At 41.6% G+C, this 15,803-nt stretch overlaps 1 protein-coding gene across 1 annotated transcript in view; it reads right to left on the reverse strand.

Annotated features, from left to right (window-relative positions):
- The window catches only part of LOC126204360 (max-binding protein MNT-like), a 139,230-nt gene that overhangs the window by 17,146 nt on the left and 106,281 nt on the right, over positions 1-15,803 (reverse strand). The window contains exon 4 of the mRNA XM_049938735.1: positions 3,262-3,481. Coding sequence (XP_049794692.1) covers positions 3,262-3,481 — 220 coding nt within the window. The remainder of the gene's footprint in view (positions 1-3,261; positions 3,482-15,803) is intronic.

Raw genomic sequence — 15,803 nt, forward strand, 5'->3', positions numbered from 1 at the left:
GTTTACTGCATGTGTACATTGAGTTCACTCTGCCTGAAACCATGCTGTGACTCAGGCACACTGCCAATAAATGTGGCGAGTTGCTTAATTTGTCTTCTGTTGAGTGGAGCTGTAGCAAAGCTGGAGAACTCAGTACATTGTCAAAATTCTTTAAATAAAATGAATTCTCTAAGCCACACTGACGATTGAGTAGTTTATGTGGTTCTTTCACATAATGCCTATTTATTTCAAGTTCCTCCAAAACTTCAAAAACATCCATATTTACATGCTAACTGAATACAGTGAGGAGCACCGATATAAAAGGGCGACAACTTCAGAAAATTGGGTTAAGAAGATGTTTCAACAGAAGTAAAACTATCGGATTTCGACTAAAACGTGATACAAAGACAGCAAGTTGTAAATTTAGTGTGTCAGGTGTGTATAAGATTAAATACAGTGATTTTCAAGAGTGGTATATATGTGTCAAACTGGTAGAACTTTAGAGACCCAATTTAAAGAACACTTATTGCTGCGAAATCCTAAGATGTTATTTGAAAAGCATCTAAATGACACCAAAAATCTGGTTGGACCAATAGACACACATCTTAAACTTTAACACATGATGCCTAAGCGAATCCCTCTGGTGAAAATTGCATGCACTAAATGTTTTAATTCAATTATGAATTTAGCAACATGTTTTACGTATCAATGTTAGCTGCATTATCTAAATTGCTCTTTGGTTCTAAATTACTTGTGTTGTATCTTTTAGACAATATCTGTATTACATTCCAAAGTTGCACCAGCACTAGTTCTCTTCTTTGGCCCTTCCCCTCTCCTTCCTCCCTTGCCTATCATCCATGATGCATGGGTCTATACAATGCATGCGTGTCTGTATAGATGCAATGTGGGTTTAGTTAAATCCTTGATGCCACAGAATATTGCTACAAATGTGGTGTAGTGCTGTTCCTTTTGTGTTACAACTTATGACTATGTTGTTGTTGTTGTTCTGAGAACTCATGGTTAATCAGGATAATTTTAAGAGTTCTAAATTCTAAGTATTTTTGCAGTTTAAATAATGTCAATGTATGTTATCTACATAAATAGTTATTTATTAAGGTTTTAATTCATTTAACTTTTATATCTGAGTACGATCTTAAATGTGACCTAAAATATTTATCAAGTGTGACTACTTGAAACTGAGACTTGTAATAAATATTTTAAAGATTCTTAAGTGCTGTGCCTTTCAAATATACATGGAATACTGTAGGCCTATTTGCTGAATTTTTTATACAAATTGTTCGTTCAATTTCCTTTAAATCCCTTGTGCCCACTGCAGCACTTCATATTATAAAGTAATTTATGAATTTCATTAGGTAAGTTGATGCTTTTAACTTTAGGTCAATCTAATTGCAGCTGAATGCTTCGTGCCACGTATGTTTTGTCTCTGCTATTTGAATGGCGACTTCAGCAGTATATTTTAAAAGTTCCTGATGTCATCAGATACATTTCTCGTGCAGTGGTTGTGACGATGAATGGCACATTGGTACAAACTTCAAATTTTCATAACTGTCATCAACTGTGCCAGTCTTTGTAACTGTTAATTCACAGTGTCACTTTTAATAAACATTTTCCACGTGGGAGAGGTGGAGAGTATTGCACTGTCAGTAGAGAAGCAGTAACAGTAGAATGGGTGAGTCGGTAGAGCTCGGTGACTTCGAATGTGGACCAGTCAGCAGATGTCACTAGAGTCACAGATTCGTCACGGACATTTCGACCTTTCCAAAGCTGCCCGAGTCGGCCGTTGCTGACGTGACAGTGAACTGGAAATGCAAAGGAGCAACTTAGCTAAACCGAGACCAGTAATCAGTCTTGAGTTATCCAGCTAGTGCAATGACTGTGTGTAGAGAGTTAAAAACAATAGGGTATAATGGCTGAGCAGCTCCTCGTGGGCCACACATTTCTGTAGTCAGTGCAAAGCAACACTTGAAGTGTTGTAAAGAGAGAGGCCACTGGACACAAACAACTGGAAACCAGTGATTAGGAGTGACGAATCACACTACACTCTTGTGGCAACACGATCGAAGGGTTCGGATTTGACGAATCCCTGGAGGACGTTACCCTGCCACTGACAGTGAAGTACGGAAGACGTGGTGTTAGGGTACAGGGGTGTTGTTCACTGTTAGGGTGTTAAGAAAACACTAAATGCAGGATACGAACACATTTTTGTGTACTGTGTACAGTAGAGGAACATTTCAGAGACGACTATTGCTTCTATCAGAATGACAATGCACCCTGCCGTAAGGCAGCACCTGTGAGGCAACGGATCGTGAACAGTAACATCCCCGAAAGGGACCTGCCTGCTCGACCCCTGGCCTGAACCGGATGGAACACATTTGGAATGAGTTAGAGTGTCAACTTTGTTCAACACCTCCCCCTGCTCTTGAGGAAAAATGGGCTGCCATTGCTCCACACAGACATTCTGACACTTCACTGCAAGTGTCCCCAGCAGATCTGAGGCCACGATAAAGGCGAAGGGTGGACACACCCCGTATTAATGTCCACCGATAGGGGCCCAGATACTTTTCGTAGACAGTGTACCGATCAGAATTGTGTGCTCTGTCGAAAGGTACCTTTGTCGGTGTGTTGTATGATGAAAGCCAAAAACTGACATCAGCCACAGAAGCCTACACTCCTACGTGCACGACATCAGTGTCAGGTAATATGCGTGCTATAGCAACACGACGAGATCCTGTCTGGTAAACCTCCAGTGACCTGTAGGTTCTCTGTAACTTTATTGAACTCCCCCATTTCCTAGACCTCGGCATTTCTTTTCCTCACCTCTCTTCCTTCCTCTTCAACCCTTCTGCCAAAAGAAGGAGCCACTGGCTCCAAAAGCTTGTACTTTCTTTAACCTTTGTGTGTGCTTTCTCTCGCTGCCACTTGGTACGTACATTTTTTTTATCTATCCAATTATATTTTCAAAAATTGATTATTTTCCTTGATACACAATGTTAGTGATGTTGATATTAAATTTTGTTTCGAAAACTGGTCAAAATATTGAATCTTTGTCTAATAACAGTAACATTTCAAAAATAATGAACTTAAAATACAAACAAAATTGCAAGTCTCAATAAAAGTTGCCTGATAATAAGATTAAATACTTTTCCCAGCTTGAATTAATAGAGAGATATTTGTTTTTAACTACTTAAAGATTACTAGACCAGTTTCAATTTTGGAAAGTTTAATTTTATCTGCAACACGTAAGTTTTACATTCGACCAACCTGAGGCTGTGGAAGCAGTGTGCGACACAGTATCACGTGGTGGTCTCACTGGATCGTTGTCGACAGGAACGGTCTCGGGCAGCAAGGCGTTGAAGTCTATATGGTCCCATTGTGCCGACAGCTCTTTCTTCAGGTTGGCGAGCCTCTGCTGAGCGGCTATCTTCTCTCTGGCGAGTCGCTCCATCTCGTGCTCGAACTCGCGTTCCTTCCGTCGCATTACCTGACCGAGAGAAATAAAGTACCACCTTGAAACAGTGAAAGCGTATCTATTTTTTTTTAAATAATTACAGAGCTGTAGAAACAGTCTGTGTAGTACAAAGACACCTGCAACAAATTCATGAAAGGGTCTAATGGGTAATGGAACAAATGAACAGTATGCCTGCCTGTGCAACCTTTAAATCAAAGCTACTGAACCAATTGTGACAGATTTCTATAGTATTCCATTTCAAACTAAAATGCTGGGACAAAGTCTCCAAAAACTGTCATAAGCAATACATGTGTTTCTTTTTAGGACACATTTGAATACACAACCTTTACAAAGTGGTTGTGTGGAGGGAAAAAAAGAAAAAGAAAAAGGGGACATAAATCGGATCCAAGTGGAACCAATATCTTTTCACTTTTTTCTCAGCCATCAGCTTCTTAGCTGAGAACCAGACCAGGAGTGCGGCATAGCAGTGCCACAGAAATGGACGAAAGGGAACTAATGCATGTTGGTGCAGCTCCCATTCTAATAAAATCCAAATGATAAAAACAAAAAATGAGAAGAACAGAAACTGGGCTTTGGAAAGCATTGTATTTTAACTGCTTCCGAAAATATTCTAGGTGCCCAACTTCCCAAGAGCTTTCCTAGAATGTCGTAAAATTACTCGAGTATCCCATAAATGATAATGATCGAAGAACTGCTATGGAAGAAATCGAGAGAGACACTGAAACCGATTACAACCAGACTTGTTTCTTATTACACATGACTGAAACGGGAATTTGGCGTACATCTTTTGAAGTGCACTTCTCGTTTATACACCTCATAAAAACAGACGTATGGTGGAAGAACAATGCGAATTCATTAAGTTTTAAATAAGATTCAAATGTTAACATTAAACTTAAAAAAATCGTTACTACTTTGTCTTATTATCCTAAAAGCTCAATAGGTTCGATCAACATTACAACACTGGTAGTATATATTATTGCAGCATAGTGTCTTCCTAAGACGACTGTTTCAGTAACAATGTGTTGGATACTTTTCTTCATTGTTCATCTGCCTGTTCTTCATTATATTGGGTTGTAGATCATCAGGATACTGTAGTGAAAGTCAGGAGAAGCAGAGCTGTGCATGGAAGTTTGCACTGATGGATTCACATCTAAGTGAGTTCGTACAGGAATGAACTAGTGTAGACTTCTTCTTTGTACAGAATGTTGCTTCAACTTTTGAGAACATATTGTAGCATATAATTTCAAGTAAGTGTCATGAGACGAGTCTTTACAGTCAAAGCAACATACCGGTACAGTTCGTACACATTAAACATTTTTCAGTCTTTGCAGGCAATACTGATAGCCCCATGAGAATTACTTGCACTACCTGCCATTCGTACATATTTCGCCACTATTTCCGAGTACTGCAGCACAAATCGTCATAAAATGTAATACTCATACAGTCATACATCTTACAGGATGTTTGTATGCGGGAAGAGAGCTAGCTAGTTTCTCTGCTTCCTACGGTATTCTCTGGAAGGACTAAAGAAAACGAATAACAACAGTATTTTGCAACACGCATATCTAATACTTAGTTATGCTTATAGAGATGTGAACCCACAATTTCTATGGCTATGGTGCGCTGGTGCAGCAAGCAGCCTGTCCGCCTTTGCCTCGAAGGATGTACTACCAAATTTTAAAATCTTTGCACCCTGTAACATCACACAGCCTGCAGTTGCCTGATCTGGAAATGTTACAACAATTACGGTACAGTGGTCTTCGACATCATGGTGCTTTAACAGACATTGTCTGCTGGAACACGAAATATTCTTTTTTCCCACCCAACTTTGAGCAATGCGGGATTCTGCATTGCTGTCTCCTCTTAATCAGTATCTGTATCTGATGAATGTGCAAGGTTTTTGTACAGCTACGGACGAGTGTGGAATGAAGTCTACTCCAAATCACAATATCTCAGTGCTCAATTTCCAACATAATTTTAGGTGCCGGGAGGCGCCTCTTCAGCGATACAACCCACCCCCTCCCCAGCCGTAAACCACATGTCTCGATTTTTGAAAACTTGTGATAAAACTTACAACAAGCAATCAAAACAATACAACCACAAGAGTTAATATAATCAGCAGGTAGGCCTACTACCGTTGGTTTCCGTAGCAATGTCACTTTGCTCCGAATTCTGCTCGATGCACAGTCAGTTGTCTTCGTGATTATCACGTCATGTTTTCAACTGCAGTGGACATCGTTCAACCGCTGCCAGCCGTAACTTTCTGTAGCTTTGTAGCTGCTCGATGAATTTGTACCCAGTATTAATTAGTGGATAAGTTAGCATTTGGCATGAATGACAGTGGAGATATTTCTGGCCTATTGGGGTGTCGTACAATTCTAACATCCCGAAGAGTTTGGGAAAAAAAAAAAAAAAAAAAGAGAGAGAGAGAGAGAGAGAGAGAGAGAGAACGCGGCGTGACGTCAGACACTGAGTTAGATTTTTACTAAAGGCTTTAAACGTCATTTGTCTTATACTCAGAAGTTGTGCTACATATGAATGGATTTAATTTCATATTCGTTACAACCGCGCGGGATTTTTACATGTGTTAATTTCCAGACTTCTTGAAGAACTTTCGGAGAATAATGATGCATGAAACCAAGAGTCTTGAAAATGACATGAAATTGTAGGAAATTACAAGTCCCCCCCCCCCCCCCCCCCTCTCCCAGGTTTTTGCCCACGTACAGGGGTTTGCATCTTGACGTCTGTGGAGAACATTTACGCGACGTAAAGGCGCACATCAAATGTTGACCGTAGCTGCAGCTCACAACGCTATTCTATCTTACGCAAACCTCTCCGCTCCTGCCTAACTATAGTGCAACCTGCTTACTGAATTCGAGCCTTGGGTCACCGCCAATATTTCCCTCCATTATCAAATAGATGATTGCTTGAAGCCTCATAAAGTATACAACCAACCTATCGCTTCTTAAGTTACGTCATACATTTCGTTTTCCCCCAACTCAACTGTCTCTTCATTATTTACGCGTTCTACCTAACCAATAACCTAAGCATTCTTTTGCAGCACCACACTTCAAAAGTTTCAATTCTCTTCTTGTCGGAATTGGTTATCATCCACGTTTCATTTCTGTATACGGCTACACTCCACACAAATACTTTTATAAACATTTTCCTATTTTTCAGAACCGCTTTTCTATCGTCCGAAAGTATATTTTGCAGCTCAAACAGCAACTTTTAGCGTCTCGTTTCCACCTGCTTAATTCCACTACATTTCATCACCCTTGTTTTACTTTTTCTGGGGTTCATGCTGTAACCTCTTCTCAAGACCTACCAATTCCATGCAACTGATCTTACAATTCCTTTGCCATCTCACAGAGAAAGTTGAGTAATTACTTATTGGTTTGTTTGCAGTCGAGGTACACCTACACAGCAGATTAATGTGCTAACCGCTTTGCTATGTTCTAATCGCAACGATTCATTCAGAGGCTTCAAAAATTCGGCTTCACGCAATGTAGTGTGAATCTTTTCTAATATAAGCCACTCTCAGTAGTGTGCTGAGTACGAAACGTATTTCATTGGCATCGTTGTGTGTGTGTGTGTGTGTGTGTGTGTGTGTGTGTGGTTATCACGTGTGATGAAATACGAAAAAATGGGCCAGACCCGGAATCAAGAAAGGAAGCCGGACAATAAATTGGAAGTGAAATGACTAAGGCCTTTTTCACACATACCCGGTTCCATTCGGCTCGGTTCTTTTTCGGCCACTGCCGACAAGGGTGAAACGGTGCTTCGGTTTCTACTAGGTACCTAACAAACAGTAGAGCACCGAATACTCCCTCGACACGAACAGATTTCATCAGGTTTCTATAAGACGCGAACTCGTGTCCAGGAAACAGAAAGCAATCAAGACGTTCACACACGGACGAATCAGTTTCTGTTTTAACCTGATTTCGAATGGATCTCTTTAAAATTTCTCTCTTATTATTATTTTTTTTAAAGTCGTTGTCGCAGTTTTTCTGATAATATGATCAGTTTACCAAATGTTGATGTCGATCGACTGATTTCTGCAGTGCAATCCAAACTAGTAATGTGGGACAAAACTTGTGAAAAACGTATGGATTAATTTAAGACACGGGAAGCGTGGAAAGGCGTTTTACCAATGACTTTGATGCATTTGGCCGCACGGAGAAAAATTGAATTGGGTAAGAATTGAAAAAGTGATTTTTGTCGATTAAGAGAAAGAGAGTACATTAGGAGAACTGGTAAACTCGCCGCGATTTTGAGAGAATTTTAAGAGAAATGATCTGAAAATTATGAAAATAATCAATAACATTTATATAATTACATAACAAATTACAATACAATACACGGTTGATTATATTCGTTCACGAATGTATCTTCGCGCTGAAGACGGCCCTTTTAGCTTCACGTATAATTCGTCGAATCATTTCGTTGTAATCCTGAGGTAATTGAAAAAATTTTGCTCGTGCTGTTGTAGCTTCAGGGAAATCGTGTAGAATGCTCCAAATTCCTGCCGTAAAGTGATGAGAGGGTGCTCCCTATGAATTCTAGTATCCCTCCTTCGTTTATTTATTTATTCTTCTATAGAGAAACAACTTGACCTCTGTCCATGATCACTACTGACCTGAGTACGGAAGAAAACACAAAACCGAAGATGAACCGTATGAGAACCGTGTATGTGCGAAAGGCATTAGTTTTCATTTGCAACCGAAAACAGATCGAAACCGAATGAAACCGCATAAGTATGAAACACGTCTAACGGCTGAGGCATTGTGGCAACTTCGAACGATTTGGGCGAGGCGCTGAGCGCCCCGATTGGAGGACGCCGGCTCAACTAGCGCGTGATTTTAATTTTTCGAGGTGACAGCTGGAGCAGGCCACGGGCCGCTGCGGTGCCCGGGTGCGCTACTGGCAGTCCAGGCCCGCGCGGCTGGCGCCGCCAAAATCAATGCAGCGCAGCCAAGGGCGGTCGCTGCCCCGTCGCCGCCGGCTGGACACCGCTCGCCAGACTGCAACCCGAGTCCACACTTCCCGTGTGGGCCGTCTCGGCTTGGCTCGGTCGTACCCGGTACGACGCGACAATTACTGACAAGGGAACCTCCCCATCGCACCCCCCTCAGATTTTTGGCACAGTGGATAGGCCTTGAAAAACTGAACACAGATCAATCGAGAAAACAAGAAGAAGTTGTGTGGAACTACGAAAAAAAAAGCAAAATATACAAACTGAGTAGTCCATCCGCAAGGTAGGTAACATCAAGGATAATCTGAGGTCAGGAGCGCCGTGGTACCGTGCTTAGCGTGAGCAGCTGCGGAACAAGAGGTCCTCGGTTCAAGTCTTCCCTCGACTAAAAGTTTAATTTCTTTATTTTCGCAAAGTTATGATCCGTCCGTTCGTTCATTGACGTCTCTGTTCACTGTAATAAGTTTAGTGTCTGTGTTTTGCGACCGCACCGCAAAACCGTGTGATTGGTAGACGAAAGGACGTGCCTCTCCAATGGGAACCGAAAACATATTGCCGACGAAATAAATCTCACGTATTTAATGCACTCTCGTCCAAAGTAGCGAACAGTCAACTGCCAGCCAGGGAGCCTCGTTAGCAGGAATACTCTCTCTTTCGTGCGCTGTAGTCGACTGACGTGTGTTTCGATGTTTGTTTAGGTGTAGCGTCCCCATACTACGGCGCAGTTACCTCGCATCGGACGGACGGACGGACAGATAATAATTGTCTGAAAATAAAAAATTAAAATTTTTCACTCGAGGGAAGACTTGGAACAACGGATCTTTCTTTCCGCAGCTGCTCACGCTAACCACGGGACCACGGCGCTCCGAAGCTCACATTATCCTTAATGTTACCTATCTTGCGCATGGACTATTCAGTCTGTATATTTTGCTTATTTTTTCATAGTTCCACACAACTTCTTCCTGTTTTATCGATTGATCTGTGTTCAGTTTTTCAAGGCCTATCCACTGTGCCAACTTATAACTAAATCTGAGGGGGGTGCGATGGGGAGGTTCCCTTGTGAGTACGGCGGTCTGACATTTTTCGTTCGGCACAGTCGTAGTGTCAGCGCTGTTTACCATTCGCCATTTGTTCGTGGTACGGAGGACGTTCGCAGGTCGCTATCTGCACAAAAACAGGCAGTCTAGAGATCGATCGACACAAGTCTAAAAATGAATGGGAATGACAGAAGAGAGGATGAGAATTCTGAGTACATACATAAACGACAGGTACCGCAGATGTGCTGTGAAACGACATTATTATACCGTGCAGAAACCATTTAAGGATTTAGTCGGCAGTGAAAGAGCAAAAAATTACAAAGATCGACAGACGGAAAAGTAAGGAGCACTTCGAGCGAAATTTGCAGGCACGGAGCACGCGAACAAAATTGGCGGTACGAATAGTAAAACTTCTGACGTCGCACGCATTATTCCGCTCTCAATTGACAGTTTTCGATGGAACTGAACGAAGCGTACGGAGACTTTACATATTACTGCAAAGTAGGTCGGTTAAGTCAATCGGCATTCCTGGAACGACTTTTCTATTTAAAATTCGCTATTGTTGAATTTATGAAGAAGAAAGGAATGTAGGGACGAAAATCAGAACACCTGGAGTGGATTGCACTCCTCGCTTTTTAAGTGGACTCGACTGCACGCTGCATACAGCAAGGAACTGCAAGGAGAGAAATAACTGATTTATGATTTGATGGTGACGCATTTTAAAAGAAAATCGCGTTGCAGAAGGGACGTATCCTCACACACAGTCCAGTTCCCTACGGTAACTGCCGTTAAAGAAAACGCCAGGTCTGAAGAATTCATCGTGGCCTTGAAAGAATAACAAGGACACCTTTCTAAATGCCAGTCTTACATCTGTTTTCGAGCTCATCTGTTTTCGAGCTGTTTCCGAGACCGTTTGCCGTTTCAATTGAACACGGCCCTGTGCATGTGCAGATGTAACTGATTAATGTGTAAGTAAATTCCCTTTTTAAGGACAAATCCTTTTAGCGTTAAAACTGTCCAGGATGTCTACATTGCTCTCCGCAGGCAGTGTTTCCACGTCTCCATAAGGAGGTTGCAAAAGTACCGGTACTATTATATTTCCACCGAAATATTTGTGTGAAAGACTTTTTATTTTTTTTCGATTACGAAACTAAGTTACGATTATGTGGCAACTTGACTGCAAAAATTTGTGAAATTGTCCGTGTCTCTCCGCATGGCGACAGTTTGTACCAGACAAAAATGCCCAAAAATAATTAAATAATTCTGAAAATTGGTTTTTTCTATGTCGTTGAGAAATGTGCAGTGTGCGACTGCACTGCGTGCGCGGTCTCCCGCCCTCACGCTCAGACAGTGGGGGGAAACGTGGCAGCCACGCTGAGCGCTAGGACACTCGTCCCAAGACAAGGTCCGCCACCCCACTTTTCCACAGGCACGGCGTTCTTGCACAAGCATATCCCCCCCAATACTAGTAGCATAAGTCAACTTTAATGTGGAAACACCCAACTTACACACGGTCGTGCCAACTTGCGTTTAAGTTACGAAAGTTGAAAGCCGTTCTGCTTCCTTGCACAATGTCGCTTCGCCCCCTCCGTCGCCTACGAGATTAGCAACTGCCAACAAGTGGATCTGCCCGTTTTTATTTACGTCAAAAGTTAGCTCTCAACAAAGTAAATAAATACTTTCTAAAGCGGCAAATTCTTTTCAAACAATGCAACTCTTCATAATCACGTATTTGTAATAGAATAATATCATCCGAAGTGATGAAATGGATCAAAAAGTATTGTAACTGATAGTGTGACCTTGCTGAGGTTCACTATAGAACTATAAGGGTACTTTTATTTCAATACAGTTATGATAATTTTTTGCCTTACTCACTGAACGGAAATATCATGTTGAAAAGCAAATTTGTTTGTGGCTTTAGAGATTCCTGGCTCGCAAGATCTCCGTACATAACCCCACTAGACTTACAGGAAATACGAACTCGCGTCAGAGCAGCAACTGTACACATTAATGAGGACATGCTAGGCCTGAATTGGAATATAGCTTACATATCCTGAGTGCTACAGTGCTAGAGTGAAAATCTTAGGTGTCTGTGTCTGTCTGTCTGTCTGAACAGTATGCCGCAAACCGCACCTTTATACCTAGCCCCAATTCTGAAATATATGTGATCGAAGTTGTAAAGATCATTTTGGAACACATTGTCTATTCAGAAATGCCTGTGTCTTTCTTTCAAGTACATTCGAAAAACTTCTAAAATAGAGATGAAATAATTTGTGTGAGTTGTTGTTGTTGTGGTCTTCAGTCCTGAGACTGGTTTGATTCATCTCTCCATGCTACTCTATCCTGTGCAAGCTTCTTCATCTCCCAGTACCTACTGCAACCTACATCCTTCTGAATCTGCTTAGTGTATTCATCTCTTGGTCTCCCTCTACGATTTTTACCCTCCACGCTGCCCTCCAATGCTAAATTTGTGATCCCTTGATGCCTCAAAACATGTCCTACCAACCGATCCCTTCTTCTAGTCAAGTTGTGCCACAAACTTCTCTTCTCCCCAATCCTATTCAATACCTCCTCATTAGTTACATGATCTGCCCACCTTATCTTCAGCATTCTTCTGTAGCACCACATTTCGAAAGCTTCTATTCTCTTCTTGTCCAAACTGGTTATCGTCCGTGTTTCACTTCCATACATGGCTACACTCCATACAAATACTTTCAGAAACGACTTCCTGACACTTAAATCTATGCTCGATGTTAACAAATTTCTCTTCTTCAGAAACGATTTCCTTGCCATTGCCAGTCTACATTTCTGTGGGTATTTCGCCTGTCTCATACATCTTGCTCACCAGATGGTAGAGTTTTGTCAGGACTGGCTCTTCCAAAGCTGTCAGTAGTTCTAATGGAATGTTGTCAACTCCCGGGGCCTTGTTTCGACTCAGGTCTTTCAGTGCTCTGTCAAACTCTTCACGCAGTATCGTATCTCCCATTTCATCTTCATCTACATCCTCTTCCATTTCCATAATATTGTCTTCAAGTACATCGCCCTTGTATAAACCCTCTATATACTCCTTCCACCTTTCTGCCTTCCCTTCTTTGCTTAGAACTGGGTTGCCATCTGAGCTCTTGATATTCATACAAGTGGTTCTCTTCTCTCCAAAGGTCTCTTTAATTTTCCTGTAGGCAACATCTATCTTACCCCTAGTGAGACAACCCTCTACATCCTTACATTTGTCCTCTAGCCATCCCTGCTTAGCCATTTTGCACTTCCTGTCGATCTCATTTTTGAGACGTTTGTATTCCTTTTTGCCTGCTTCATTTACTGCATTTTTACATTTTCTCCTTTCATCAATTAAATTCAATATTTCTTCTGTTACCCAAGGATTTCTATTAGCCCTCGTATTTTTACCTACTTGATCCTCTGCTGCCTTCACTACTTCATCCCTCAGAGCTACCCATTCTTCTTCTACTGTATTTCTTCTTCTACTGTATTTCTTTCTATGTCAATTGTTCCCTTATGCTCTCCCTGAAACTCTCTACAACCTCTGGTTCTTTCAGTTTATCCAGGTCCCATCTCCTTAAATTCCCACCTTTTTGCAGTTTCTTCAGTTTCAATCTGCAGTTCATAACCAATAGATTGTGGTCAGAATCCACATCTGCCCCTGGAAATGTCTTACAATTTAAAACCTGGTTCCTAGATCTCTCTCTTACCATTATATAATCTATCTGATACCATCTACTATCTCCAGGATTCTTCCAGGTATACAACCTTCTTTTATGATTCTTGAACCAAGTGTTAGCTATGATTAAGTTATGCTCTGTGCAAAATTCTACAAGGCGGCTTCCTCTTTCATTTCTTCCCCCCAATCCATATTCACCTACTATGTTTCCTTCTCTCCCTTTTCCTACTGACGAATTCCAGTCACCCATGACTATTAAATTTTCGTCTCCCTTCACTACCTGAATAATTTCTTTTATCTCGTCATACATTTCATCAATTTCTTCATCATCTGCAGAGCTAGTTGGCATATAAACTTGTACTACTGTAGTAGGCATGGGCTTTGTGTCTATCTTGGCCACAATAATGCGTTAACTATGCTGTTTGTAGTAGCTAACCCGCACTCCTATTTTTTTATTCATTATTAAACCTACTCCTGCATTACCCCTATTTGACTTTGTGTTTATAACCCTATATTCACCTGACCAGAAGTCTTGTTCCTCCTGCCACCGAACTTCACTAATTCCCACTATATCTAACTTTAACCTATCCATTTCCCTTTTCAAATTTTCTAACCTACCTGCCCGATTAAGGGATCTGACATTCCACGCTCCGATCCGTAGAACGCCAGTTTTCTTTCTCCTGATAACGACGTCCTCTTGAGTAGTCCCCGCCCGGAGATCCGAATGGGGGACTATTTTACCTCCGGAATATTTTACCCAAGAAGACGCCATCATCATTTAATCATACAGTAAAGCTGCATGTCCTCGGGAAAAATTACGGCTGTAGTTTCCCCTTGCTTTCAGCCGTTCGCAGTACCAGCACAGCAAGGCCGTTTTAGTTAGTGTTACAAGGCCAGATCAGTCAATCATCCATACTGTTGCCCCTGCAACTACTGAAAAGGCTGCTGCCCCTCTTCAGGAACCACATGTTTGTCTGGCCTCTCAACAGATACCCCTCCGTTGTGGTTGCACCTACGGTACGGCCATCTGTATCGCTGAGGCACGCAAGCCCCCCCACCAACGGCAAGGTCCATGGTTCATGGGGGGGGGGGGGGGGTTGTGTGAGTTGGATAAATAATTTGTTGCTACTATGCCCACAACTATTACAAAAAGATGGGAGCACTTCATGTAGTATTGTAATGACCCAGCAGTCACGACAGCGAAGTAATAGTATGTATGTTAACAGAAGCATGATATTGCCTAATCATATTCCTTGCAGGTAAACAAGTGTAAGGCCGTATTAAACCGCAAAAGATCTCTGTCGAATATCTTTTATGAAAAAGCATTTTATAAAATCTTTGACGGCTTACTGGCATACTTTCATAAAAACATTTGTCAAACAGTTTTGACAATATAATGCGGGCCACAATGATTGAATAACAACAAAGGTGTAGTTTTTCGAGCATTCACGTCATTCCTAAAATGGAACAAACTATAAAGATCTACAGTTAATGAGGACTATCGTTCACTGCAGTCAGTTTATTCAGATTCCGGTAATGATGGTATAATCTGGTTATAATTGTTCTTAAATGCCTGAAAACTGGAGTTACACTAGGACTTACAATGGGACACTTTTGGCTGCAGGTTCAAGGAATTTTATTTGAGTTAAGCTCCTATTACGGTGACAAAGTTTCAGGCCAAAGTTATGTATTAGTGGATACATAATGCATGAGTCGAGTTCCGCTTTTATTAGCTGTCATAAAACACGATATATCTTCATTTGGTGTAATAAATCTTCGTGTGCATAGTTTGTGTAGTTCCATCTTGTGCGGATGGAATGGGACTGTGGCTGGTCGAGGACTTGAAGAAAATAAATATCCAGTGCCCTAATTTTATCTGACTACCACTTTCGGTGCCTCACTGGCAGCATTTTCGGCCGTTACACATGCAGCTAGATAAGTCATCCAAACGCCTGTGCTGTCGTTAGATATGTGGAGCGTCCACGTCTACTGAGAAATTACGGTTGCCACTTGAAATTAATGATCCCTGTAACAGCACATGCTTTTAGATGTCTTATCTAGCTGCGTGTATAGGGACCTGAAGATGGTGCATCGAAACTAGAAGTCAAATAAAATAAGTAATAAAATCACGGATGTCGGTATTTATTTTCTTTAAGTTCGAGTACATCTGTGTATTCTTCCCCTTATGGATCCAACTCTTACGTGTTTTTCTATTCGTCTGACTTATTTCTTGTCACAGTTTAAATCCATAACCTGCACCGTGGCAGTCATGCCCGTCCATACGACTGCAGTCGGTGCCATATTGAAAACGTGCCACCAGGCATATGGCTCCTTGCGGCTTCGGTTACTGACTGTCAACAGTCGCTGAGGTTGTATAGGCCATTTCCAATTATTTCAAATCCATAACTTGAGATAAGTGTGCTAAATGGGGAACGTTGGCAGTTTAGACTGTAGTGCCGGTGTCTGTTGACACGCCTAATCAATGTGGAGTCTACGAGCGATGGCTTGTTCTGTGCACATCTACGTAACGCACTCTAAGACAGGCCATGAGCTGTCAGCAGCGTTTTGAGCGAATCTCTTAGATAATGCGAGTATTGAACTTGATCGTAGCGAGTTATTTAGTGAATTTTTATTCCATTTGTTGCG

This window comes from Schistocerca nitens, chromosome 9, assembly GCF_023898315.1.
Source record: "Schistocerca nitens isolate TAMUIC-IGC-003100 chromosome 9, iqSchNite1.1, whole genome shotgun sequence".
Taxonomy (NCBI): Eukaryota; Metazoa; Arthropoda; class Insecta; order Orthoptera; family Acrididae; genus Schistocerca; species Schistocerca nitens.